This window comes from Paracoccidioides lutzii (genome assembly GCF_000150705.2).
Source record: "Paracoccidioides lutzii Pb01 unplaced genomic scaffold supercont2.30, whole genome shotgun sequence".
In the NCBI taxonomy this organism is placed as follows: Eukaryota; Fungi; Ascomycota; class Eurotiomycetes; order Onygenales; family Ajellomycetaceae; genus Paracoccidioides; species Paracoccidioides lutzii.
The window spans coordinates 280,455-307,706 of record NW_015440976.1 but is presented as its reverse complement, the minus strand read 5'-3'; the positions used below and the strand labels follow the sequence as shown (position 1 = coordinate 307,706).

Sequence of the window (27,252 nt, the reverse complement as noted above, 5' to 3'; positions counted from 1 at the left end):
CTACCACCTACCGCGGCCGTTGTAATCAACCCACACGCTTCTCTCGCAAAGCTCATCTCTCCCGCCTATTTGTCGCCCCTCACCTTCCCACTTGACACACACACACACCCAGCTTATACCGAACTACGTATAAGGGAATAATAGGGTCGTTTTTATATTCACCTCTTCTCCCTCCTTTTTTTGGGCTTCTATTTCTCAAACTCCAGACGACCCATCAAGACATGTTGATCAAAGGCGAGAAGTGGGCTTGCGAGGCTTGCATCCGCGGCCATCGTGTCAGCAACTGCCAGCATGCAGGTATGTGCCAAAAATGAAAAAATAAATAAGAAAGGAAAAAAAAAAAAAAAAAAAAAAAAAAAACTCCCCCTATACCATTTGACTCCAAATCCCTATCCCTTTAGTTGCTACTTTGCTAACCTAGATCAACAGACCGACCCTTGAGCCACATAAATAAAAAAGGTCGCCCGGTTTCCCAGTGCCCCCACTGTCGAGGCTTGCGCAAGGCTCGGACGACTCACACTAAGTGCGAATGTGGTGAAAAGCCCCATACCAAAGCGGAATGTCCTGTCAAGGAGACCGGCAACAATCAAGGTGAGCAGCATACAACCAGGCTTATATGCACACATATAAAAATTGAGGTCTCAGCCTCCTGACTCTATACAATCTCTCTCCAATAGCTAGGAAAAAGCAATGCTGCTGTAGCCATGGCACCCGCTGCACCTGCGCCGCCAAACGAGATTTCAACCTGGACACCGTCCCCGAGCTGGGCCCTCCGCGCAGCAAAGCGCAACCATCCAGAACTCAAGTATGGATTCCTTCTGTATCCGGTTTTCTCTTTCTCCCTCACCACAGCAAAAATTTAGGCTCAGTGACTGCACCCCAATGCGCGGAGTCCCGTACTTCGGTTACCAGGGTCAAAATACCCGTTCAATGTGTCCTCGGGGCCTCCGCAAAGACGTTCTGCCAGTCCACCTTTCCCTTACGTGAAACAGGTCCTTGAACAGAAATGTTGTCCGCGAGCTCGGATGCGATTTACAAAGTGCCCCCTCGCCCAATATCGTCGTGTGAGATCGGAACACGGCTCCCCTGCTAATACTCCTCTGCTCGCCATTGAGGAGATGAATAACCGGATTCCTCACCTTGATATCTCGCTCTCCCCCTTTACTAGTAATGCCACAAATCCACCCTCCACTGTCTTCGATTATCCGGACCACAATCTCGAGCAGTTTTACTCTCCCGAGACCGAAGGATTGCCGGAGACTCCAAACTTTAACGTGCCGCCAGTCGACTGGTCCACCTTCGGCATATCCTACAGCCCCAGCAATGTCGCCACCACATTTAGCCAGCCGCCGTCATATGCAAGCTTCGACAACAACAACAACAACAACAACAACAACAACAACAACAACAACAACAACAACAACAACAACAACAACAACAACAACAACAACAACAACAACAACAACAACAACAACAACAGCAGCAGCAGCAGCAGCAGCAGCAGCAGCAACAATGCCAATCCTTTTACCCACGCTGGCCTTGCCCTCTCCTCCTCCGGTGAGCTCTCAGAGGTTGAAGATTTCGGCCTCACCTCCAACGTAGGCATATCCTACTCCTGCGCGGACAAACTAGACGTGCACAGCGTCAGCGACGGCTCAGAGGCAGGTATATACCGTCTCAGCGCTTCCTCCTACGTAAACTATCCACAGGAGCAGATGCCAGGATCCTCGCACAACCTGCAATCGGTGGACATCGATTCATTCCTCAAGACCGGCGCGGCACTAAGCCAGCCGCCACAGTCCTTCGATATCCCCCGCTTCAACAGCACCGAGACTCAATAATCATTACTCTACCCTCGCAGAGAGGGTAACGGTGGTAGCACTTACCCTATTCCCGTGGAGAGCCCAGAGTGTTTTCACGGCCGTTGATGATGAACTCGCGCTTGTGTCGCAGGGAGGGTTTGTGGGTTCGGAACCCAGCAATTTCCTGTGGGATCCGGCTGCGTATTCGGTTGCTACCAACGGCCCAGAGTGGGGATATCCCACTTCAACAACATACCCCAGTGGTTCTAAGTGTCTGTGGTAGCAGTGGTGGGTTGGGGTGGAGACTGTGCTCAGTTCTCTTTCGGCTCCCTTGAGAGCGAACCCCTTCATCGATCGCGTGCTTGTCGGGTGTGAGCCCTTGGTTCATTTCTTGATTTGAATTCCCGGTATACAATACTCAAGTCCTGATCATGACCTTGATGACGCATGGTTCTTATGTGTTAAATGTGTTAATTCCCCAGGAGTTTTTATATATATTTATATATATGTTCCCCCTTATAGAGCTGTTGCTCTCTTTTCTCTTTTGTTGTCATCTTTTTTTGCACGATTCTTACGGAATCGTTTTATTACCCAGCTACGTGCCCAATGTTTTTGTGTTATTTTTTCTTGCTGTTTTGGTTTTGTGTTTTTGTCTCTTAATACTTTCCAGCTATATAAATTTCTTTTAAGGTAATTCATTATTAGACGGCAGCACTTTAGATCGTTGTGAGCGTATATGACTGATTGGAGAAAGGGCCGTGTTTTATTCCATTATTCTATATCCTTCATGTCGCTCCTCTCCTCTCTCTTTTGTCTCCCTGTTTTTCGTTTTCTGTGAGTGTTATTTCCCTATCAGACCATTTCTTTCCCTTTTTTTTTTTTTTTTCTTCTCTCATTTGCGTCGTTGAACATTTGACATCGATTACCCCTGTACATACATACACGCATACGCCATGCCGTTGCTCTCGAGTCTTTGTTTGTTCCTTTTCTGCGTTACTGATATATACGGCCTACGGTGTGTTGGTATACATTTCCTGCACAAATTTTGGACATTTCCACATACATTTTTCCATGGACATTATATCTACAGTGGGGGTGGAGGGAGGAAAAGTGGTCTGTCTATTTACGATCTCTCTCCCTCCCTCTCTCCCTCTCTTTCTCTCTTTTCCCCCCCTTTATATATATATATCTACTGCAGATGTACGGAGTATATATTTGCATGATGCATTCCACATAGGTCACTACTACATACAGATGGTTCGAACCCCTGAGATAACACCAAAATGTACATAGTTAGGTATCTAGACACAATCACAATTACTACCACAGCCCAAGTTCTCTACACAGTCTTTCTACCCATATACCTAGAATAGCCCGCCACAAGTAATAGTGTGTGGCATTACCTAGGTATGACTGGAGGTAGGTAACCGCCCTTTTTGACTAGTTAACTAACGTAATTCCCAAGCGAGCGGATCACAAAATCACTGTATTCCAACTGACTAGATTTTAAATCAAATTATCTCAACGCCACAACACTCAATTAAATTAAATTACACCAGGTTGCGGACATCTTATCCTTGTATGTCTGAGAGTGCCGCAATTGCTGCAGCATTGTAGAGCTCATTGATGTGATGCAGGCTCAGATGGCGGAGACTCGTGGAGTTGAATAACTGCCTGTTCAACGGGTGCAGCAGATGAAATAATAAGATCCTGGGGCTTCATTCCTAGTTAGACCTCCTGCGCATTGGATTTGATATCTAGATCTGTTCTGCTTTTGCTTCTCTATCCCATTCACATTGAATATATATCCTGGTATTGCTTCTTCATAATAGTGGTGCTGACCATCCTGACACATTGATTGACATTCTCGATTTCCTGGTTGTAAAGCTTTGCCCATCCGTAGCACTCACTGCTAGTAATAATCTTGGTAGTAGCGCAGAGTCTCATTGCAAAGTCAATCTCATCAAAGTTGTATATATCCTCTGACAGAATCCCATGCTCAGCAATTGCAGCCTTGAAGATCTTAAATCAAGTCTGAATAATCTTTATATCCTCATATTTGACTCAGTCATGATTACAGCATCTGAGGTAGTGAGTCTGAAGCTCTGGATGACATGCCACTAGATTTGACACTCAGTGCTTGCCAATGTGGAAGGAGGTAGTGATGGAGATGGATGAAATTCTGTATAGTAAGAAGGTAATTGGCTGTATCCTCAACAAATGCTCGCTGTGAGGGAAATCCTCATTTAGCTTGATTCAGCACCCATTCAACTAGCCTATTCTCTTCAGCCTGGGTTAATTTGGTTGAATTTGAATGTAGATTCATGCAAGCAGTCCAGCCATAGAGTTGATAATATTTTGAGTAGAGAATGACACATTAAATACACATGCAGTTTCATGAATTGAGAATATTTCTTGCTTTTTTAAAGCATCTATCATGAGCTCAAGCCTCCCCTCTCTCTCAAGAGAATTTGAAGCTTTTTTATTGTGAATTGGTGGCACAATTGCGTGTTGAGGTTGGACCGCTCATTTGGGAATTACATCAAGTTAGTTAAAACACCGAGCTTGTTTACGTCATTCCTACATGACCGATTGCCGAGGTTACTGTCACGTGCTGCACGGGCCGCTTGGGTCTACACGCGGGGATTCTGCAAGGAAAGAAGAGGCTTACTAATATCTAGACCCTTCGGACCCCTTAGCTCTTGGGGGTTGGACTTCATTCTGCACTTCTCCTCTCTGCGTATACAGCTGTATCTTCATCGCGCCAGGAGATAGCTGTTGGTTGTCCTATCCTAACCTCCCTTGCGAACCCCCTTTCCCTCACACACGTCGGCAATATGGTTGTCACGGCTCTCGCTCACCACCCAACGGTGGCCCATTACCTGAGATTTGTGGCTACTACGGGTATGTCCATTGCCCCCCTTGTTTCTTTTGTTCCTTTGTGGGCAATCCTCCTCCTTCGGTTCGCGTTATCTGTTTTGTTCGGTGGAGGGGGACTTCAGGACAGCTACAGAAGAGTGTAAAGAGATCGCCGGGGCGGTGGGGGTGGTGGGAAGAGGGAATCAACTTGCCCTCTCTCTCCCCTTACTAACAACTTACATATATACACATATACACATCTCAAACACGCCAATCCCCTCTCCTCCATATCTAAAAGCAAACAAACAAATAAATAAATAAATAAATAAATAAATAACAAAACAACTACTAACCCAAACTCACAAATATCCAGTTGGCCGCGACAAGGTCCTCCGCACCCTCCAATACTTTTCCCGCTTCTACGCTTGGTACCTCTACCGTACCAACAACCCCCAATCCGCCATCGCCCCCTTCGAGGCCATCAAGAAGCAATTCGGCACGACACGCAAACTGCTCCGCTTTGGCAAGAACATCGAACACTTCAAAGCCGCAGCCGTAGCGCTAGACTCGCGCTCGCCAGCCGCCAATGCCGATCCCGTGCTCAAATACCTCGGCATCTGCCGGCAACTGGGCTACGGCATCTACCTGTCCTTCGACATGGTATCCTACCTCGACTCCGCTGGCATCCGCAAGTTTGCCAATGCGAAGAAATTGCAGGCTAAGGCACAGCAGGCGTGGTTGACGGGGTTGCTGTGCAGTGCGCTGGCGGGCGTGTATTCGTTGTGGATGCTGAAGGAGAGGGAGAAGGCGATTAACAAGAAGGATGGCGAGAGTGTGGTTGAAGGGAAGAAGATTGAGAAGTTAGTAACTGTCCATCCATCTATCCCACCTGTCCCCTCCCCGCCCCCCCCCTTTTTTTTTTAATTATATATTTGTTTTGTTCTAGTCTTCCCCACATTTTACTAACTGTGTTCCTTCCCCCCACCCCCCACCTACAGAGAACGCACTACTGTCCTCACACAGCTCGTCTCCGATTGCTGTGACATCACCATCCCCTGCTCCGGATTGGGCTACGTCAACCTGGATGATGGCATCATAGGCCTGGCCGGTACCGTTAGTTCACTGATCGGTCTGCAGAGTGCCTGGAAAAAGACAGCATGAGCACAACTAGGTTTTCCTTCGTGCTGGAGGAGGCGGCTTTGTTTGATTAACTGACGAACCTGCTTTGAGCCGAGTCTTCGGGTGTGTTGGCGTATTGAAGAAACAGATACCTACCCCTGGCGAGACCGCGGTCAAGAGGGATGAAGGATACATATACATATGATACTTATTGTTTCATTTGCCTTTTTCATTTTCTTCTTTCCCACCAGCTCCCTTTTTGTCCCCTTTTCTTATTTCCGTGCATGCCGTTCCTATCTGCATTACATCGTTTTTTTTTTTTTTTTTTTTTTGTAGCATTTTTCTTTCTCGAAAACCCTTCCAACTTCAATTTCTACATTATATATATCTCAGCTCGCCCGACGATCATATCTATCAACATGTGAACCAGTCATGCTGTCATGTCCAACGAGTTCTTCTCCCATCTAACCCATCAAGAATTTTTTCTACATCGTCTCTCATCCCTAATTGTCTTGAGTGGCCCGGGATCTGTTTTGCTTTCCGTGGACGAGTGGTCGATTAATCCCTGACATCCTGACACCGGCAGTGCGTAACCTTTGTTAAACGCTTTACTGCTTTACTATAGATACCTGCCCAAAGGGGACCCTCCCCCCAGCCATGCTTTCAACCGGAATTCTCATCATCACTGGTCCAGATCCCACCACTGCCTGAAAATAGCAGCCTACACGTGTCGCACAGCGCCATCTTGCAAGAAGAATGAATGAAATAAATATCGTTATGGATTGACCGCTTACAGTACATGTGCTACGCTAGTTTCAGCAACAGTGTCGCAAGAATGTATGCCTTCAAATGCTAGCACTACCGCCAGAGGAATCACCCCTCTGTCGTTGCGATTCCCGCAGCTCCTTACTTCCCATTGTGCTTGTATCATAGCCGTTTTCTTCTAGGTAGCGACGAAAGCGAAAGTCTTCTAAGGTAATTGTGTCCTATGCGTAGAAAATCTGTGCGTCAGTTATAAATGCACCAAAGCACACACACAAACACACACAAGTATATATATATATATATATATATATATATAGACAGATTGGGAGAGAAGAAACCCACCTGCCCAACGTGTGGCAACAAAAATAACGCAATTCCAGCCGAAAGGATACACAGCGCGCTTGAAACAAAGAAGGGGTCCTGACCCGCGCGCACCTGATTGGGCGCGTTTTTCTGGATAATCGGGAACAAATACGTGCCAACGAAAGCGCCTACTTTGCCCATCGCAGCTGCGATGCCGTAGTACTGCCCGCGCACGGCGGTGGCGCAGGTTTTGGACGCGAAGATGCCGACGTTATCGCCTGGTCCGAGTTCCCCAAGTGAGAGGAATATCCTGGTCGCAGTGTCAGTCACGTAAGCCACCCTCAGGGCAAGTATGAATGCAGAGGATGGAGAAACTAGTTACCCATAAACAACGACAAAGGCTGCAACGTGCTGTGGAGTAGCTAAATATTGGTAGCTGGCTGACATGATGAAGCCAATGACTCCCTGAGCGAAGACACCAGCTGCGAGTGTGTAACGGGGCCCGATCCAGTCGGAAACGAAGGCACCAAGGATGGAGCCGGGGATGTAAAACATGTTGACGACCGTGTTCCAACCGAAGGATTTCCACAGGGGCGCGGTGTCAGCGAGGACAAGCTTGAGCCAGATGGACGAGTAGATACCGAAGGCGTAGACGGAGAAGTTGTAGATGAACCAGATGGAGGAGACAACGGACTAGACTCAGTTAGTGGGTCTACCGAAAACAGGTATGAAATGTAGATGGCAGTTGATAGGTTTACCAGTCGTCTCCAGTAAAGTCTAACGAAGGATAGTTAGCACATGCAAGCAAGCCACGAAAATACCCAGGGTAAAATTAAAGTGAGATACATACTTGATAATCAACCAAACAGGATAGGTATGCAGTCTCTCCCGATTAAACTCTTCCGGTTCATTCAGCTTAAGTCGCAAGTAGCACAAGCTGAGCGGCGGAAGAACACCCAAACCCAGCATAACCCGCCATGCGGCACGCAGGTGATTCTCCGTAAAAATAAGGACCAAAATCATCGGTACAAACGCGGCAACAACGAACCCCAAGTTAATCTGGAGATTCGTAAACATGATGAACCAGCGGTTGCGGTGACCCTTTTTCAGTTCACCTGTGCTTTCTGCTGCTGCAACACTACCGGCGGGGTACTCACCACCAATGCCCACGCCTAGAAAGAAGCGATAAGCGGTTAGTGCGGCGAAGAGGCCGTATGAGCTGCCGTTGATACCGTAGGAGCCCGCAGAGAGAGCTGCAAAGACAATAAGGATGAGGGTGGAGATCATCAGGGCCCATTTGCGCGAATAGTGGTCACTGACGTAGCCGAAGATGAGCTGGCCGAGGACGGTTCCAGCGAAGGAGATTGAGGGGACATTTTTAACAGCGGGGGAGTTGGTGTATGAGTCTGGATAGAGGGTGCGTAGGATGGTATTGACTGAGCCGATAATCTACATGAGGAGTTTTAGTGATATACTGAATTTCAGAGTGGATACATGACATACATTGTTCAGGTAGCCGTCAGAGAAAAGTCCAGCGCCACAGGCGATGACAGGCCAACTACGTTCCCAGCGACTTTTCTGCAGGTTTTCAAGGTCGTTCTGGGGATAAAGGTCGATTTGAGGTTGGGTGGTGACAGTTGCTTCAGTGGTCTTCTCTTGGGTTTGGGTGTCTCTCTTTTCTGTGGCAAGATGAGCTTCCGACATAGCTACTAGGCGTGTTGTTGTTAGTGGATGAGATGAGCCACTGGCACTGAAGGAGAAGTGAAGTTGAAGTGAAGATTTGCCACTTTAATACACTCTCAAACACCCGGAGTTGATTTTATGTGGACAACGAGCCAGCGCAGGTTGGTTGAAGGAAAAGACCCAGCAGAGCGGAGGCTAGCCCGGGGTCTTAGTATATTCCCTCTCAAACTCTCGGCTTGGAAAATATATTAAAAAGGAGGATAAAAATAAAAAAAGGTAAAAAATCAAACTTTACTCCTCCAGCGGGTTAAACAGGGAATAGGGTTCGCACCGGGACACCATGCATTCCTTTCCACAGCCCCCAAACCTGGTCGTTGCAATCTTCCAATCAGAGTGACACCTTAAGACGCATGGAGAGCTGATCCGAAAGCTGGCTTTGGGTCTTGCGAACTTGTATTCAGTCATCCAGTGGATGCCGGAAAGCATATTTACTCCGTAAAGTAAACCGAGAAAGGCCCTCGTTGTTCCAATGAATCCTCTAAAGCATTCTGAAGCAAGGACTAATGGTTCGGACGCTTGAGTTCGCGGAGATTTAAAGATTACTTCGCAGCACGAACCATAAAGCCACGATTGGCTAAAAAAGCTTAACCTGGTTAGCTAATCGGGCAACCGGTTAACAGAACTGCAGCTTGAACTTACGGGGCGGGGAAAATCATGCCGGATGCAGTACCGTGGCGGGTTAAACTGACCAGTACCTGTGCTCATTAGCCTCTCGGTTAGCTTTCGCCGGTTGCCAGGGTTGAACACCCGGAGAGAAGCGATGAGAAACTATGAGCGACGATATTTAACATCAACTAGCCCATGGTTTCCGACAACTCAAACGTTGCAACAGGTGTTGACGGTTTAGGCGATGCAACTTTGATGCGAAACTGCGGGCTAAACTACTTGTTTATTCGCTAACATACTGGCGCTCGAGCGATGAGGTGTGGAAATTAGAAGTACAATGACATCATTTCAAGCGAGTTTCAGTTGGGATATATCACATATTTGGAATGAAAATTGTCCAAAAAACGCGAGCGCAAGAAGGGGTACTATGCCAAGAAATGAGGGAAAACCAAAAGCCCGGAGGGGGAATAGGAACGGGACATCTATCAAATGCTCCAGGATATCGCCCCAAGATATAGCCCAAAACTTACACGGTAGAAATGATCCAGAAATAACCACAATATCAGTGAAAATAAATAGAATAATATGGACATTAAAACGGTTAGATCATCATCTAAATTCATCCATGAATTCCTTGTGGAACTTGACGATGCGATCCGTCCATGCAGTGCCTGGTGCTAAGAACGTGGTGCGGAAGTGGAGAGTGCCATCTTTCTGACCGAAGCCGGATCCAGGGACGACGCAGACCCCTGTGGCATCCAGGAGGCGGAGGGAGTAAAATTCGTCTGGTTCGCGGTTGGCTGCTTTGGCAGCTTCGATCGCTTTGGGTGGTAGATGTATGGTTGGGAAGAGATACATGGCGCCCTAGATACATAGGAGGATTTGGTTAGTAGAGTACGGAGTCCTATTGGTAGCAGTAAGTTATGAACGTAGAAGACGTTAATGCATACCTTGGGTTCTTGACATTCAACGCCCTCCATCTGCTGGAATGCCTTGTAAAGGGTTTGGGCACGCTGATACAGGCCGTCTCGAATGCTATTATACTCTTTCTGGTACAGCTCGAAACTGGGATCTCCTTCTACGGGAGGGTTAACCATCATCTCAACGAGACATTGTCCAACGACTGGAGCGCAGAGCATGATACTGATAAATTTGTAGATGTTCTCCAAGACATCCTCGTGGAAGCCGACGAGTTCGATATAACCGCCTCTGTGACCACATTCACCAACCATGCCTTTCGAAATGCTATGCAGCGACGCTAGTTCGACATGATCATATTGACTCGGGAAGTCTCGTTGGAGTTGTCGTAGGCGCTTTTTGAATGAAGTAAAATCTCCCTCGAAGACGTTGGCTTGGTAGACTTCATCGGCCAAGATCACGAGGTTGGATTCGACTGCGACATCGATAACACCCTTGACCGAGTCCGAGGTTAAACTAGCACCGGTTGGATTTCCAGGGTTAATGACCACGATGGCACGGACATCGATTCCATCCTCCTTGGCCTGTGAAATGGTTGATCTGATCCCATCTACATCGGTACCCCAAGAGTCGCTTTCGTTAAGATAATATGGCACGCATTTGGCATTTAACAGGGACAAGGTGGCAGTATAGAGCGGATATTGCGGAATGGGTACGAGCACACCAGTTTTTGGGCCAGCGCAGAGCACATGGAGCAAGGTGTTGACTCCGGACGATGCTCCGGCAGTGAGATAAATACGGGCCGGATCCGCCGGGAAGCCATCGCGGCGCTCGATGAATTTGGCAACACTCTCCCGTATGACCGGAACCCCATGACTCTGGCTGTACGCGCCCACGCTTTGGACACCTTTCAGCAGCCTCTTTGCTCTGTCAATGACATCCTGTTTGTAGCCAAAGGAGGTCTTCAGCGCTTCCTCATTTTCTAGCAGGGCCGGGTGCTCGAGAATGCTAAGGACCTGGCGGAAAAATGTGATGGGTTTTTGGTCTAATTGTTGCGGATTTCCGATATTGGCGAAGATGACCTTGTCAAAGGGGAGCACGTCTTGGATATTTTCCTTTTCAGCATTGGCCAGTCTCTCACGATATTCCTCCGCCTTGACGGCTAGTTCACCACGGACCGCATACTTGGCAGCCAAGACATTGGGATTGATGTTGCCGCCATGAAGACGGCCTTTTGGTTCCGATTTTGAGACGGAGCCCATATTTCGAAGTTGGAGGTGGAATATTGGTGAAACAGACGGTGGCGATGAAGAGGAAATGCGGGGAAAGCCTGAGATTTAAAAAGTGAGAGTGAGTCTAGCGCAGGCGGTCAAGTTCCTGTCGGATGGAGACGGAGGCTAGGATATGGGGCAAGGCTAGGGCCGGATGAACCCACTGCTCGCCATTAGGTCATTTTCTCTCAGATATTCTTTTTTCCGCTTCTCACATTTTCTTTTCCCTCCTCCTTACTTGGCGTGCGGGAGAGGGGCAACCGGCAGTGGTGATAGCTCGCAATGGGCTACACAGGATGCTAATTGGTCGTGGAGGGAAAAAAATATGTGCGTACCTTGGAGACCTAGCAACCGGGGTCTTGTACAATGAGCATCGACTGGAATTGACAAGGGGTGGGGGCGACAATAGCGCCGTGAGAGCGAGCAGAAATTCGATATGTGTCGATTCGCCATGATTGCAAGATCATGTAGTTTAGATAACTATATTTTACAAAAGTACGTCGAAGCAACATTGGGCCCGTACTGTGCGAATTTATTGAGGAGCTAGTCCTGATTAGGAAGGCCGCTAGCTATAATAGTAATGTCTGTAAACTTCAACCTTATTTCTACCAAGCCTTACAGATGATTAGAGATCTTAGCTCAATGGTTCTTTATATTTAACTTTTGAAAAAAAAGAAATAAAGAGAAAAAAGAAAAAGAAAAAGAAAAATAAATTATCTATTTCTTTATCATGTAATAATAATTTTATTTATTTATAATATAAATTTTTAAATTTGAAACTTTATTAAAGTTTATAAAAATAATAATAATAATAAAAAGTTATTATAAATATTATTATAAATATTATAAAAATTAAAAAATAAATTTAAGATTAATAAAATTAATTATTATTTTATAAATATTAAATTTTTTTATAAAATAAATAAAATTAAAATATTTAATAAATTATTAACTATAAAATTTGTATAAAATTTTATATATTTAAATATGAAATATTTTATTATTATAAAAGTATAAATATATTTTTTAATATAAAATAAATTTAAAAAAGAATAAAATTTAAAATATTAAATATTATTGATTAAATTTTTAATTAATATAATATAATAATATTAATAATAATATTTAATTATAACTTTAATTTAAATTTTAAATATATACTTATTATAAATAAAAAAATTAAATATAATTATATATTTAAAAAATTATTAATATTACTAAAATTAATATTTATATTTAATTAAATATTTTGAATAAATATTAAATATTAATATAGTTAAAATAATTTAAATAAAATACTAATTATTATTTTATAATATTATTTTATATAACTAATTTATAATTAAATTAATAATATAAATAAAGAATAAAATTTTTAAATAAAGTTTAAATTTTATATATAAAATATATAACTTTATTTTAATTTTATATATAATTATAATATTTATAATAATTATAGATTTTTATAATTTTTTTTAAAACTTTTATATAAAAAATTAAATAAATTATTAATTAATTAATATCAATATCAAATTTTAAAAATTTAAATTAATAAAATTTTTAAAATAAATAAAGTAAAAATTTTTAAATATAAATATAAATAAATATTTATATTAATTAATCAATTATTTATTAAACTATATAAATAATTAAAAAAATTAAAATTTAATAAAAGTAAATTTATAACTATAATTAAAAATTATAAAAATTAAATTACTTAATTATATTAAATTAAATATAATTATTAAAAATTAAAAACTATAAAATATTATAAAAATTATATAATATTATTATAAATTATAAATTTTTAGTTTTAAAAAATTTAAAATAATATTATAAAAAATAAAATCTTTTTTATTATATAATAATTTAAATAAAATAATAATCTTATTAATATAATAATAATGAAAAAATTAAAAATTATATAAATTTTATAATTTTATTAATATATAAGATTTATATTTAAGTTACTTATAATTTAAAATAAAAAGTAAGTTATATATAAGTTTTTATAACAAAGAAAGAAAGAAATAGTTAGTTATTAATAACTTATATTACTTACAAATAAAAGTAGTTCTAATTATATAAAGCTATAAATTATGATTAGAATTTGGAAGTACTTTTCATAACCTCACCCTGGGAGACGCGCGACCTGGCCCCAATCACACGGGTGACTCCGCCGTACATAGTTCCAGGCGCTTCTCATTTCCAAAGTAAAGGGCTCATCCTGATCGCGATGGGTGTACCATTCTTTAAGTACCGCCATGTTCCCCTCCCGAATAGTGATCCAAAAGGGATCACGTCGTCGTTCTTTTTCCTTCTCAGTGTTCTAATTTACGTTTTTTACGCAATGTTAGGATGATTGGATACAGCCAAACTGCTTCAATCCTCTGCTAAATTCAGCAGCAAAATGATGACTGTGGTACGCTCCAAGGGGAAGGGTGATGGTCGCCAGAGCGGCTTCACTACGGGCTTCCCTGCACGTCACTTTGGAAAGGCATGCAAAAGGCGGGGCCTACCCGAAAAGAATATGCAGACAACATTTTAAAAGTGGGCGTGAGAACGGTCTGGAACAAACTCTCGTGGTCGGATTATGTTACCATAGTGTTAATGTAACAATATTTTTTCCTTTCTGTCCTGCTGACTGAAGCCAGGTCTGCCCCAGCGAGTTTGACATGAACACGAGACAATTAGCTCAAGAACATGGAGGTCCCGGAAGTGAAGGCATTCTACCGACTGAAAATATTATATATTTCTCCCTGGAGGCCATCAGCGTGATCTCCAACGCTACAGCGCCTGGGAGAGAAGTTCGTGTTCAAGAAAATATCGCATACGACGCATTCAAACATACCAATCATTATTTCTTTTGAATACTCTAGCTATGCCGTATCACTACGGAAAGAGCTCTTAATCGAGAGACGGATGAGGGTCCGGGAAAAGATGGCTTTTGTTAAGCCGAAAAAGGGGCTTTTAATTTACTGCCTAATCAACCCCCGATGTGTTTACCGCAGGCGAACGTTGGGCAAGATGACTGGCCACTAAACCTCTATTTCTTGTATTCATCATCCAATACTTCTGTCGCATTTCCCCACCCCTCCAGGATTATCACCTATCTCTTGTTGCCACGAAATTCCTGGTGTTCATTTAAATAAGTTCGATTATTGCTCTATTCAAGGCCATCAACGCCTTCCCCATCATCATTTGCATGAAGTGTTTTGTCTTTTTGGAAAGGATCAGTCCTCGAGGGGAGAACTCCATGCTTAGTTAGTCATTTGCAAGAGAATGTTTGGTGATAAATATTAACTACCAGCCAGGCTTTTCTCTCCTTGCAATTAAGGATCTTTTATACCATCAAAAATGGCGGAACTTTCACAGGGAGATGGCTACATTATCAAGGAACCACCCTCTTAACTGATGCAGTCAATTATTTATGAGGCGTGCTTCAGGAAGCTGAAAAAGCTAGGAGTGGCGTCTAATTTCCTATGTTGGCGCTGTTGATAGCCTTGACCAACTCTATCAAAATGCGATTTCAAAACTTGTCTACACTTTACAGGGAGAAGATGCAGCACACAGCCTTCGCTCGCGGATAAGTGATGGAAATATGACGTCTGATCTAGCACATTTATTCGAGCGTGTCCAAAGGGCAGAAGGAAACTTCAAGTACGACCACTACCGCTGCTGGTATCCCTGGTCATCCAAAGGTCAACAGACGTGGAAATCCAGGATGTCGAAAAATGGAATGTTGACGTCTAGAAAGCTGTTTTTAATCTCATTGACACTTGTCTTACGAACGAACCCACTGGTGGGCGTCCCCCCCTTCTTTGACAGCACGCTAGTCAAATCCACCTCTTCATCACAGAAACGGCGTGAGTTGGTGAATCTGAAAATCTTCGAGAGGAGATACATGAGTGCACATTCAAGACGTCAAGGGCTTCTTTGACAAGTTCTTTTGAGGGAAAGGACTGGAGCAGCAGAGCAGGCACCATCTGTTGACGGGTGCTGGCCCCAGACAGTGATGGCAATTGGGCCCAGTTTCCTGATCCTTCGATGATGTTCTTGCCTGATGGTTTCATCTTCAAGAAGACCTTCTCTCAGAACCACGCAGCACCTACTACACCACAGAGAGCAAAGCAGATCTTACCAGTTCGAAGGCGGAATGACACAAGTCAGCCTTCTTTTGAGAGCTAGGGCTGGGAGCCCCTCACAGGACAAACATGACTAGAGGCATGTTCTGGTGGTTGAAGAGCTCGAAAAGTCTTGAGGAGATCAGGATCAAAGACACCCTGCTGCAAATGGGCCACTACGTGTGTGAGGTCTTTTATCACCCAGCCCACCCAGCGGTTCATTCACGCATTCGCTGTCTGCGGGACCAAGATGAAGAAGACGTGAATGTCTAACTACTCAAGTCCATACAACTCAGAATGTCATCGATACCTATAAAGACTCAAGACAGTTCTTTCAGGTGCATGTGGGTTACACCATGATGAGTGTTGAGGGGCTGGGACTGGGCATTTTAATTGCTAGGGATGAAGGTGGCAGAAAATCAATAACTGTCAGAGGACCTGGGACCTCAGAGGAAGTGATGCTGCAGCTGGGTGAAATGCTTTCTTTCAATGTGCCATCGTGTTTTATGGGACCACGTGTTGTCTCGCAAACAAGGACAGGTGAAGGTGTAGCCAAGCTCTCATGGGTATCAGACAAGCAGCACCCGGAGGTGGAACTCCTCAAGCTAGCAGGTCAGAAAAATGCCCAAGGGGTCCCAAGAATTATTGGCCACAGCACCATCACCAGCATCGCTGACATGGGCTGCGACATGGCTTTCGACGATAAGCACCATGACTTCAAAAGCACACGCCCCAGTACAGCCTCGTTTCATCAATCTCAACCCCTCACGGAACCCCGTCATTTAGATATCCATTAAAAGTCATCTTCCAGGAAACACAGGTCCCCAGATAAGGGGTCGCAGGTATCCAAACAATCGCATTCCATCAATCAACCATCAAGGGACACCCAGGAAGAGAATGAACCAACTTTCTCCATTCAGTCAGCGCACAAGCTGAGCCTCTTCACCAGGAATGGTGAAGAACTCCATGACAATTGTGTCCTCTGGTGTCTGATAATCTCACCCGCTGGCCGGGCAATCTATAACTACAGGTCATCCTTGGAGCTTCTCACAGCGCTTCATGATGCAATAAAGGTGCATCGATCTCTTTACCTGGATGGGAACATCCTTCATCAGGATATTTCAGAAAACGATATAACAATAACCGATCCTCAAATGGCGGAAGGTCACTGAGGCGTGCTAATTGATCCAGATCTTGCCAAGGAAGTCAGCAGTGAGCGCAGCAGCGCACAGCACCAGACCGGCACCATGGAGTTCATAGCTATTGAGGTGCTGCTTCATATCCACATGATGAGTCGTTCTTCTACGTCCTTACCTGGCAGTGTGCCGGTCAACGGTTGGGAAAAGTTACAGCAATTGCGCAGAAGTTATATCAGCTACATGGCTGGTCAGGACATAGTATAGTAAACAAATGATGCGCCGGAAGTCATGAGAAAGTCACAAATACCAAACAAGGCATAGGAACTGGTGGATTTGAAACGCATCCTAACAACGAATTTTCTCCACCGAACAACAGTTTGCTGAGAAAGTGGTTCACTGATTCCTGCAGGGATACTGCAAGATTTAAGCGAAGCGACATGGGTGCGGATGGATTTGAGGGTATTTTTCACCTGAGTTCCCCCAAATATCTGAGTTTTGCCAAAACTCTTTGCAGAGCTATACGAGACATTCTTTTGCCGTATGGGGACAGAGGAATTATCGTTGGCACCCCGCAAGACCAAAAACGCTTATTCAATCCTATTATCCAGGCGTACGACGACGCGATATCTCTGATTGGGATGTCAAATGATTTGATAACAGAGGGAGTCGGTGCCATTTTTATTTTTGTTGTTGAAGTTTGCACGTTTGCGATGGAATACATCATTTTGCAACTGGCATGACTTAAGAATAATTGATGTACGAGTATAATTCCATAGGCTCACCTGACATCCCTAACAACGAAATCGGTGGTTCTACTTACAAATCAACGGGCTTGCCATCTGTTAGAGATCACCACTGTGGGATTATTCTCGTCCTTAATCCAGTAACTAACTATATAGACTTCAAGGCGATTGGGCCTTTTTGCCAGGTAGGGGTCAGGTGATATGGCAGCATAGCCTTTGGGAAGGGCCCCCCAAGTTTGGGCGGTGAGATGCGTGGTCCAATCAGAGAAGAGATAATTAGCGCGGTACCTGTCAATCAGGAACACCACGCAAATCTGAAGTTATCGTAGTACCCCATGTTCTAGGCACTAGGTCCTCTGAAAGATCCCAGGGCCGTCTGAGCTTTGCCCGGAGAAGAAAACCGTCTGACATGTATGGGGCGCCATAGCAGCAGATACATGTTGTTATGATGCCTATCAAATCCCCCAACCGAGATACTCCGGATTGCATGTCTATAATATTTTCAGCCAATCACGGTTACGTTGTTACAGGAATGGTCTGACCGTAATGGCTCAATGCCAAAAGCCCATTCGGTCCATTCTAGTTTCAATCCAGGAAACTAGTGATCAGAAAGAGATAAACTGGTGAGAAATAAAATAACAAAAAAATAAAGAAAAGAAAAAAATTTCTGTGGTCCAAAGCATGGCTCAGCAGGGCCAGACAAAATGTCAAGATACAATATGTTTATGGGATAATTTAACTAAACATCGATCGACCCATCACTTCACCTCGCATTAGCAGCTCAATATAGAAGCTGTATCAACCCCTTTCACTGCCCCGCAATCTCACTGCCTGACCATACTTCTGCAGCTTCGTAATAAGAGCGTCACCCTGCTTAACGACATCAGCATACTGCTTGTTCTTGTCGTCAGGCCGGTTGGTCTCAATAATGCCATTGACGCGGTCGATCGTGCATGCTATCCGGTCGCCGGCGATGAATTTGGCAAGATCCCTAGCACCGGATTCAAGTCAATTCTGCAAATCGAAATCTATAAATTCAAGGATATAGTAATAATCTCTTCAGCGCGAACGGGCAGACATACTTGTCAAGGTAATCAATAGTTACGCCAAAGTCATTCGCCATGCTGCTTAGGCCAACCACGCGGTAGCTCTGCAGCAGTTGCTGGTATCCACGCAATCGCATCTCCCGCACAAACCATGCCCGGTGTTCGTAAAGGTAGCGGTCTTGGCTAAGGAAATTGTCCTCCACGTCCGCCAATGCAAGGAAAAAGGAGCGATAAATGCCGTTGTACAGACTGCTGACGAGATTGGAGAGCGGGGAGAAGTCCATGGGTGTCTCCTCCTCAACATTCAATCCGCTTTCAGCGCCAAGAGTCGTCAGGTTTACAGCTGTCAACGGCCCGCCTGCAGTCGCGCTGGTGATATCTTTCATCTCTTCATCTCCAGCACCGGGCCCCGACGAAATAGCGCCACTCAGCGCAGACAGCCTATCTTCACCTTCTCCGAGAATAGCTTTAATTTCAGGAGCGTCGACGACTTTTGCTTTAAAATCAAGGCGTTTCAGGGCAAGCGAACCCGCAAGGACAGAGTACACAACGAGGGACGAGTAAGTGCATAGTTCGTAGCTGGTGAAGGTGGACAGGCTGTCAAGCAGGAGCGGGGCGGCCAGGTTATATGAGCGGACAGTGAGCAAGTGGAGGCCCTTGTAAGCCTTTAGACGATTCCTTCGATCCCAGTCGCCGCCGCTCTCGACTAGCGCGTTAGCTCTCTCGATATGCTTCTTGACGAATGGTTTATCCCCGTAGAATAATCCAATACGTATAATTGCCAGAACCAGATCGATCTTTGTGCCTAGGATGCCGGTTTTCTCAAAGACTGCTTCGTAAGCCGCGACTGCCTTGTCCTAATTGTTGCGCACGTCATGGTTAGATATGAAAAAGAAATTGACCTCTAAAACCAAGCAGTCCGTCCATATATCTCGTATATATCGCTTTCAGAAAAAGAAACAGATAATTAAATAAACAAAATAAAACTTACCTTATCACCTACTCGAGCCCAGAACTCCGCTCGCTTTCCCCGTGCTGCTTGCACCTCTGTATCCCCAGCAGCCTCAGCGGCGTCTTCCTCTTCCTTTTGCAAAGCAGCCAGTTCTTTCTTATTCTCCTCTACCAGTGTGTCGTACAGCTTCTCGTCCCATGGTAAACTTATCTTCTGCGGCGCTTTTCGGCCCGACAAGAGATTCGACGTGACCAGGACTTTACTGCCTGGAGCAGATGCATGTTGCGTGGTGCCTTCTCCTGGGGAGTTCAAGATACCTTCAATTGGATGGGCCAAATGTCGGTATAGCGGGGCCATTTGATGTTGCGAAATGGCAGATTGGAGCTTTTTCAGCGAAGCCTGTTGGGCGGTATGAGGACATGCTGGGTTGGAGAGATTGAAGATGTCTTGGGCGAGGGAGAGGTTGGGGTATTTGGCGTATTGTAGATCGGAACCCATGGCTGCGGGAGGGGATATAGAACGGGGAAATCGGAGAAAGGGAGTGGGGAGAAGGGGGCGTAGGAGTGGACAAAGAGATCGAGCTGATGGATATGAAAATATGGAAAAATGTGGTTTGTTGGAGATGTTCTGAGTTGGTTTGGTGGAGTTTTGGACGCGGAGAACTGGAAAATGGTTGTTCCCACCCGTTCTGGAATAGTGCTAGCTCAGCTGGTCATTCACCTGACTATGTCTAGGCGAACGACGTCAAGGAACTGATCGTAATATATATATATATAAATTGCGTATCGAGACCCTTTTGCTACCAGCTGCACATTTGTTTAGTTGCTTCATCTACCTCGAGCAATCAGGGAAATATTACGTGCTACCTTATGAAACACAAAATACGCCAGGTTATCAGATATCTGCAGGAATAGGTCTCACAGCGCCCTGATGGTTTGGCAATAGACAGTTCAGCGTTACATTGTCGATTGAGCCGTCTTTCTCAGAAATATTCAGCGCTTTAGGACGTCTGAAAGTTGCAGGTTCTTTAGCTCTCAAGTCCGGATCATCAAATCGACGTCTCCATTCGGCCGGACAGAACCTCTTCCCGCATGGATCCTAAAATGCTCGATGTTCATAACATTGGAGAATTCCTATTCTGTGGTCGGGGAAGACCAGCTGTTCAGGAGGATTGTGGATGTTAGCTCTCTGCATTTTCAGCATACCCAATCCCACTTCCACCGATTGAGCGACCAATCCAACCTCGATGCGGGAGTCGTTGGAAGATTTACAGAGCTTGGCAGAACATTTCTTCTTTTCAGCAAAGGATAGGCAACTGTTACCCTCATTGATTGTATTTCTCAACGCTGGTTAGACTTAAGAGCTGGTGAATCTTTCAATTGGTTGGTTGCTATTGAGCAGAGCGCTTTTCTTGCTCTCCGTAGTGCTTTTGGACATGTTTTGGATTTTGTATAGGACAATCATGTAATTCTCATCTTCCAGGGATCGGAAATTTGCAAAATGTACTATTATCGTCATCATTGGACGAGGATGGCTGACGAAGATAGCGGAGCCAAAACTCTTCGATTTCATCGAGTTGTCGTGCGGCTTCACCAGGGAGACACTGCCATACACTTGCTTGGAGATATCATCGAAACTGGGGCCCTCCTGGCCGCAAGTAATGGACAGCTTGACACCCACACTGTGGCATATGAAGATGAGCACCTATCTTGCTCCTCCTGCGTGCCCCTGTTGCGATAAAGGTAGACGAGCAACTGGTCAGCGAAGTTTGTTGATGTTGCCGACGGAGATGTTGAGGACATGCTAGTTGCAGTCCATGGACAGAATATGCGGGCTCTGGGGGGATGTCGTGGCCCAGGTAATGTTGGAGCCAGTTGGAGTTAGGCGACGAGCTGTGGGTCCATGTTTTTGCCCAGTGGCCGTTTAGGCCATGAACGGCGAAGACGTCGACTGATGCGGCGGTGGCTGGTTCATAGTGGTTGAAGAAGCCTAATTCTCTTTCCAGGTGACTCTGTTCGTCTGCCGTTGCTGTTTCTGGATCTTGAGGGCCGGTAATTTGGGTGACGAGGATTTTCAGAGCTAGCATTTTTGGAGTTTGCTAGACAATCCCATTCCGAACAACCCCTTTTAATTTGTTATGCTATTTAGTTTACGGTGGGACCAACGGAAAATATATTCAATACTAAATGCTCAGTCATTTCCTTTGTATATTGGGTCAGTCCTCCAAGTTGAGCGGGATGCGTTGACTATTTCGAGAACTGTCGACGACGCTGGAGGCTCTCAGGATGAAATGCAACAATGCGTGGCGTACCCCCATTGGGCACTCGTGCAGTGCACCGGAGGTCGGGTCACGCCGAGAATGGGTGTTGGGTGAAGAACCCTGCGGCGTCTAGATGAGCTGCCACTGCGAGATCCCGCATGCTCAAGCAATATGTTCAAGACAGAGACATATCTTCTGTCGTGGCTGCAGACCACGGGCAAGGTCCACTACATCACCTTTCTATTCTACCTTTAATCCCTTCGAATTAGTATATTTACTGCTGGCGATTTGAGGGAGATTAAGCTGATTAAGCAATTTTGAAGATAATTAGTTCGAAAAACAGGTTTGACTCTTTTTAGCCAGACAATATCACATGGTCAAAGAAGCAATTAAATCGGACGGAAGCCATCATGCCCCATTCTTTTGAGGTGGGTATCAATAAACATGCAAAGTGCTAACAGCAGCGGAATGCACTGCCATATCATCAGCATCATCATCTTGCGTCAGGTTCTCCGAGTTCTGTTTTGTTTCTAAAGTGTGGCAGCCAACCGGACACTTCTTCAGCTAGCAGCCCTGAAACATCAGCAGAAGTATCAGAGTTCTGAAAGTTGGGAATAATGGTCCAGCGCATATGGTATGAAATTTATATACCTGAAATGAGTGGGGAAGGTTTGTACTTTGGTAGTAATTACCTGAGATGGCTGATAAAGTGTTAAGACACTCATCTCTGTTATATCTTTGTATAGATATAGACTATAGACTAAAAACACCTTTTCCTTTAACTGCTGATTACAAAACTTCAGACACACACCACAGTCTCTTGCATGCTAATTTCTCTAGCTGCAAGGGTTGTTATGCCGTCCCTTGACCTGGAAAGAAATACGACTACTTCTATTGAAGCACGACTGACTGACCTGGCTCATGGATGAAAGTTCCTCTTCAGGCAATTTTGCAAGGACGGCTCTTGTTCAGAGCCACGAAGGTTGAAGTACAGATCATGGACTGGGTGACATTTGGAGCCAGACCAGGCTACAGCTTAACCCCCGTCAAAAAGCGGGAACCAACGGCTGTTAATTCCTTGGCTGGGACTTGGACACATCTGGCAGCTTCAGAATACATGGTTTTGAATCGCAAGACCAAATATCTGGCCTGACTCCAGCCATCTGAGCAGCTGCCAGCTGAGATTCGACTAGCGGTCAAAAAATATAAGCAAATAGATAAATAAAAAAATAAAAATAAAACGAAAATTGAAAAAGGTTAAAAAAAAAATTAAATAAAAAAGTAAAAAAAGAAAAACTCTCAGCGCAAAAAAAAAATAAAAATAAAAATAAAAATAAAAATAAAAATAAATAAAAAGCTCAACAGAAAGCAGGAGTGGGGTAATAGGGCAATCTAATAATAATCTGGTAATCTCCGTTGCGCTAGAACCTTTTCCGAATTTTCTTCCAAATCCGCCCGCCCATGCCTCAAGACGGGGGCCGAGATTCTATAATTGAGGACCCAAATTCCCATGAAAGTTGGTCCTGGTTTGAAAACAAACCCATGAAAGGTCATAACCCTGGTAAGCAAAAGTGTAATTGTTAAAATGGGGGGGAATTACTCGTTGGCGGTTGGCACGGTCAGACAGCAGAAATGGACGAATCAGCAAATAGCCGTGAATTGCCGTGTTGGGAGGGGATGATCTACTATTTGGATCTGAGATTGATCTAGGTGACGGAATATATTGCACGTCGATTTCCTGAGCGTCCGATGGTTAGGATCTAACGACAACCGCGTTAACGGGATACCTGTTGCTGAAAAAGCAACAAACCAGTAAAACGGATGGGGAGGTGTATGTAACGGAGCACGTGCTTATGCTCTATGCACATATGTCTCTCTGTTAACTATATCTCTGTCTCTGATAGTTATTGTATTCTGTAGGCGGGGTTTAGCAGCGGGAAACTTATCCAAGGCTCCTAGGAGCAGCCCGGTCCATATTTAGTTACTGCAAAGCAATTAGTTATAATAATAATAAGCTAACTAATTAACTGCTTTTCTAGTTTAGTTAACTCTAGTTAACTACTTAGTTACGTGTCTGTGATGATGATGATGTAACCCTGCTCGTCATGGCCTCGGGAAAAGTCGGGACAACCCGGGCCAAATGCAATCATCCCTAGCAAATTCCAGGTGCAGCCCGGCTTGTTCCGGGAATTCCCGCCGGCAGTGGAGCTCTCAGCCTATGACATCGTGCGCATTAGCAGCCTCTTTCCCAGCCAACCACTATGTCTGGGATACCCGCCGCCCAGGACACCGCAACCGACCCCCCGATCATGCCTATTCTCCAGCCTGTTCCAAGCCCTACCTTACGCCTATCCAACCTCGCAAACAACCCCACCAAAACCCCCCCCCCCCCCCCCCCCCCCCCTCTTCCTTCCCCCACTCCCCCTATCTTCAGAGCATGAGGGCTCTATGCTTGTCCAATAGCCTCCACTGTTCCCTGTCTGCTACAACCATAATTCAGACTTCCCGTGCAAAGGCCCCACGAGAACTGCGACAGCGCCGCCTCCAGTTTCGGATTCTTCATCCTCCTGGTTTTCGCCGGGTTCCTTTCGTTCCTTTCGCCTTCCCCTTCGTCCCGTACTTCGCCTGCATGGATTCCGGTTCCGCTTCGGGCGGCCCCTTGCCCACGGTTACTCGTGCCGCCATTCATATACCCTCTCCTTCCCCCCCAACTTCACATAACCTTTCTCATAACCTTTCTCGTAACACTCCTCACTCTCACACGTCTTCTCTCCTCGATTCTTATTCTTCAGACTTCGCCAGACAGCAGGCGGCTAAGCAACTCCACTCCAACTACCACTCATCCTCACTGTCAACCTCCCTCAAAACAATGTTGGCCACTTCTGTGAACCGGACTGCCCTGCATCCTAGTGGCGTCAAGTATGTGTATTCTCAGCTCTTCCGTCATTGCTTGTCTATGATATGAGAATTGCAGGGCCGCTAAACTCTCGGTTTTTCCTGTTTCCAGGCCTGGTGTGGGGCACACTGAGCTCGAAGAAGAACTCCACGAGACTGCGCACATCGACTACGAACGAGTTTCAATTGTAAGTCCGCTTGGTTCATCCACCTCTTTCTCTCTCATATATTATTATCTAATATACTTACTCTATTCCTATGTAACTTATTAACACGATTCAAATAGATTGCGAACCCTGCCGTTGCTTCCCTCTACGAAGATGCCCTCGTCTACGAAACAGGCACCGCCATCACTTCCAGCGGTGCCCTGACTGCCTACTCGGGTGCTAAGACTGGCCGGTCCCCACTCGACAAGAGAATCGTCAAGGAGCCTTCATCGGAGAATGAAATCTGGTGGGGTCCTGTCAACAAACCAATGACTCCAGATGTATGTATTTTCCTTTTCTTCTTCATTTTTATATTCTTTTGATGCAGTGCTACATATTTTTGCATGTTTATATCAAGTTGCGGTCGCTCGCGTGCTCTGTCAACATCGTCAGATTGCAGATGCAGATATCCCTGCATTAAACCCACTTTTTGTTATCTTTTGCTTTTTCTCATGCAAACATAACCATGATCCTTTTTTTTCATTGCTTCTGTTCTTATGTACCCTTCTGGATGTCATTAATTTCCCTGTATTATTTACCACCACTCTTTCTCTTGTTTTACTTCTTCCCTTGGCTGCCTCTTCCCCCGCACCCAATGTTGTCGATCCGGGGAATCAGGTGATGCTATGACGTCAATGATTAGTTTCAGCTTACTAATCCGCCCCTAATTCGCTAGGTATGGAGAATCAACCGAGAACGCGCTGTCGACTATCTCAACACAAGAAATCGAATTTATGTCATTGATGGCTATGCCGGTTGGGATGAGCGTTACAGAATCAGCGTCAGAGTTGTTTGCGCTCGTGCATACCATGCTCTGTTCATGCGCAACATGCTCATCCGCCCGTCCCGCGAGGAGCTCAAGTCTTTCCACCCCGACTACGTGATCTACAACGCTGGTTCATTCCCCGCCAACAGATGGACCGAGGGAATGACCTCGGCTACTTCCGTGGCCATCAACTTCGCCGAAAAGGAAATGGTCATTCTTGGTACTGAGTACGCTGGAGAGATGAAGAAGGGCGTCTTCACTGTGCTGTTCTACGAGATGCCCGTAAAACACGGCGTCCTCACACTCCACTCGTCGGCCAACCAAGGTGCGGACGGTGATGTCACTGTCTTCTTTGGTCTGTCTGGAACTGGCAAGACTACCCTGTCAGCCGATCCAAAGCGCGCTCTCATTGGTGACGACGAGCACTGCTGGACTGACCGTGGTGTCTTCAACATTGAGGGAGGGGTATGCTTTCCCCCCATTCCAACCTTAAAAATGTCTGGGATTTTGTCTAACTTAACAAACCCACAGTGCTATGCCAAGTGCATTGGTTTGTCAGCAGAGAAGGAGCCGGATATTTTCAATGCCATCCGTTTCGGATCCGTCCTCGAGAATGTCGTCTTTGATCCCACTACGAGAATAGTCGACTATGATGATTCCACCCTCACTGAGAACACCCGATGGTATGCCACCTCTCTCTTTCCATAAATAAGACTTAGAAAATGTTTTATTTCCAGCTAACAAATTCCAGCGCCTACCCAATTGAATACATTGAAAACGCTAAGATTCCCTGCCTTGCTGATCAACATCCGAGAAACATCATCCTTCTCACCTGCGATGCTCGTGGTGTCCTCCCACCTATTTCTAAGCTCAACACCGAGCAGACAATGTTCCACTTCATCTCCGGTTACACCTCGAAGATGGCCGGCACAGAAGACGGCGTCACGGAGCCTCAAGCCACTTTCTCCTCCTGCTTTGCCCAGCCTTTCCTCGCGCTCCATCCCATGCGCTACGCGCGCATGCTTGCCGACAAGATCGCCGAACACAAGGCCAACGCCTGGCTCCTGAACACCGGCTGGGTCGGAGCTGGTGCCACAACAGGTGGCAAGCGCTGCCCACTCAAATACACACGTGCCATCCTCGACGCTATCCACAGTGGTGAGCTCGCCAAAGCCAACTACGAAGTCTATGACGTCTTCAACCTTTACGTGCCTACTTCTTGCCCTGGCGTCCCTAGCGAGCTGCTGAATCCCAAGAAGAGCTGGACCGCCTCGACATCCTTTGAGGGTGAGGTGAACAAGCTGGCCGTGCTGTTCAATGAGAATTTCAAGAAGTATAGCAGTGAGGCTACGAAGGAGGTTCTTGCCGCTGCACCTGTTGTTACTTTGAAAGGCACCAAGGGTGTTGGAGCTGCTCCTGCTAAGGTCAATGGCACCCCGACTCCTGCGTGACTTTTTCTCCAACGGATCGATGCACGGATGTTTTGACGAAGAGGGTGCGCAAAAGTGCCACGAACGTTGTTGAGGGGCCGTTTCCTCCTTCAAAAACCATGTATATACCAATGAAGATGAAGGGAAGGGGCTGTGGAGAATCGAGAGTAAGACAAGAGATGACTATGTGAGATGGGAGGCGAAGATGAGAGAGGAGAGGGTGATGAATTGCCAAGTCCACGAGCAAAAGCACCCCAACCCCAAGGCCGCCATCAAACCTGTATTCCAGAAGATCACTTTTTTAC

General features: G+C 45.4%; 9 protein-coding genes across 9 annotated transcripts; 5 read left to right on the top strand and 4 right to left on the bottom strand.

Moving 5' to 3' along the window:
* Window positions 1-221: 221 nt before the first annotated feature.
* PAAG_08210 (hypothetical protein) lies at window positions 222-1,841 on the top strand (the record flags this gene model as incomplete). Its single annotated transcript, XM_015846449.1, has 4 exons — window positions 222-297; window positions 430-591; window positions 682-805; window positions 893-1,841. The coding sequence occupies 4 exons, from the start codon at window positions 222-224 to the stop codon at window positions 1,839-1,841; spliced, it is 1,311 nt and encodes a 436-aa protein (XP_015701113.1).
* A 2,798-nt stretch (window positions 1,842-4,639) lies between these two features.
* PAAG_08209 (peroxin-11) lies at window positions 4,640-5,822 on the top strand (the record flags this gene model as incomplete). Its single annotated transcript, XM_002789909.1, has 3 exons — window positions 4,640-4,706; window positions 5,035-5,521; window positions 5,660-5,822. 3 exons carry the CDS (start codon window positions 4,640-4,642, stop codon window positions 5,820-5,822), a joined length of 717 nt encoding a protein of 238 aa, XP_002789955.1.
* Window positions 5,823-6,625: 803 nt separating this feature from the next.
* PAAG_08208 (MFS phospholipid transporter Git1) lies at window positions 6,626-8,552 on the bottom strand (the record flags this gene model as incomplete). The annotated part of the gene is made up of 6 exons (XM_015846448.1): window positions 6,626-6,766; window positions 6,888-7,158; window positions 7,231-7,541; window positions 7,607-7,625; window positions 7,699-8,297; window positions 8,352-8,552. The coding sequence occupies 6 exons, from the start codon at window positions 8,550-8,552 to the stop codon at window positions 6,626-6,628; spliced, it is 1,542 nt and encodes a 513-aa protein (XP_015701112.1).
* A 1,254-nt stretch (window positions 8,553-9,806) lies between these two features.
* PAAG_08207 (alanine aminotransferase) lies at window positions 9,807-11,839 on the bottom strand (the record flags this gene model as incomplete). The annotated part of the gene is made up of 3 exons (XM_002789907.2): window positions 9,807-10,061; window positions 10,148-11,445; window positions 11,722-11,839. The coding sequence occupies 3 exons, from the start codon at window positions 11,837-11,839 to the stop codon at window positions 9,807-9,809; spliced, it is 1,671 nt and encodes a 556-aa protein (XP_002789953.1).
* Window positions 11,840-14,061: 2,222 nt separating this feature from the next.
* Window positions 14,062-15,574, top strand: PAAG_12517 (hypothetical protein; the record flags this gene model as incomplete). The annotated part of the gene is made up of 5 exons (XM_015847996.1): window positions 14,062-14,193; window positions 14,266-14,314; window positions 14,351-14,403; window positions 14,850-15,252; window positions 15,396-15,574. The coding sequence occupies 5 exons, from the start codon at window positions 14,062-14,064 to the stop codon at window positions 15,572-15,574; spliced, it is 816 nt and encodes a 271-aa protein (XP_015702399.1).
* A 26-nt stretch (window positions 15,575-15,600) lies between these two features.
* On the top strand, window positions 15,601-17,389 carry PAAG_12516 (hypothetical protein; the record flags this gene model as incomplete). Its single annotated transcript, XM_015847995.1, has 5 exons — window positions 15,601-15,771; window positions 15,807-16,245; window positions 16,339-16,674; window positions 16,702-16,896; window positions 16,971-17,389. The coding sequence occupies 5 exons, from the start codon at window positions 15,601-15,603 to the stop codon at window positions 17,387-17,389; spliced, it is 1,560 nt and encodes a 519-aa protein (XP_015702398.1).
* An 801-nt stretch (window positions 17,390-18,190) lies between these two features.
* On the bottom strand, window positions 18,191-19,888 carry PAAG_08205 (26S proteasome non-ATPase regulatory subunit 6; the record flags this gene model as incomplete). Its single annotated transcript, XM_002789905.2, has 3 exons — window positions 18,191-18,383; window positions 18,475-19,295; window positions 19,430-19,888. The coding sequence occupies 3 exons, from the start codon at window positions 19,886-19,888 to the stop codon at window positions 18,191-18,193; spliced, it is 1,473 nt and encodes a 490-aa protein (XP_002789951.1).
* An 858-nt stretch (window positions 19,889-20,746) lies between these two features.
* PAAG_08204 (hypothetical protein) lies at window positions 20,747-21,476 on the bottom strand (the record flags this gene model as incomplete). The annotated part of the gene is made up of 2 exons (XM_015846447.1): window positions 20,747-21,094; window positions 21,213-21,476. The coding sequence occupies 2 exons, from the start codon at window positions 21,474-21,476 to the stop codon at window positions 20,747-20,749; spliced, it is 612 nt and encodes a 203-aa protein (XP_015701111.1).
* Window positions 21,477-24,279: 2,803 nt separating this feature from the next.
* On the top strand, window positions 24,280-26,968 carry PAAG_08203 (phosphoenolpyruvate carboxykinase; the record flags this gene model as incomplete). The annotated part of the gene is made up of 6 exons (XM_002789903.2): window positions 24,280-24,569; window positions 24,658-24,733; window positions 24,832-25,032; window positions 25,428-25,982; window positions 26,049-26,200; window positions 26,269-26,968. 6 exons carry the CDS (start codon window positions 24,280-24,282, stop codon window positions 26,966-26,968), a joined length of 1,974 nt encoding a protein of 657 aa, XP_002789949.2.
* Between the last annotated feature and the right edge of the window lie 284 nt (window positions 26,969-27,252).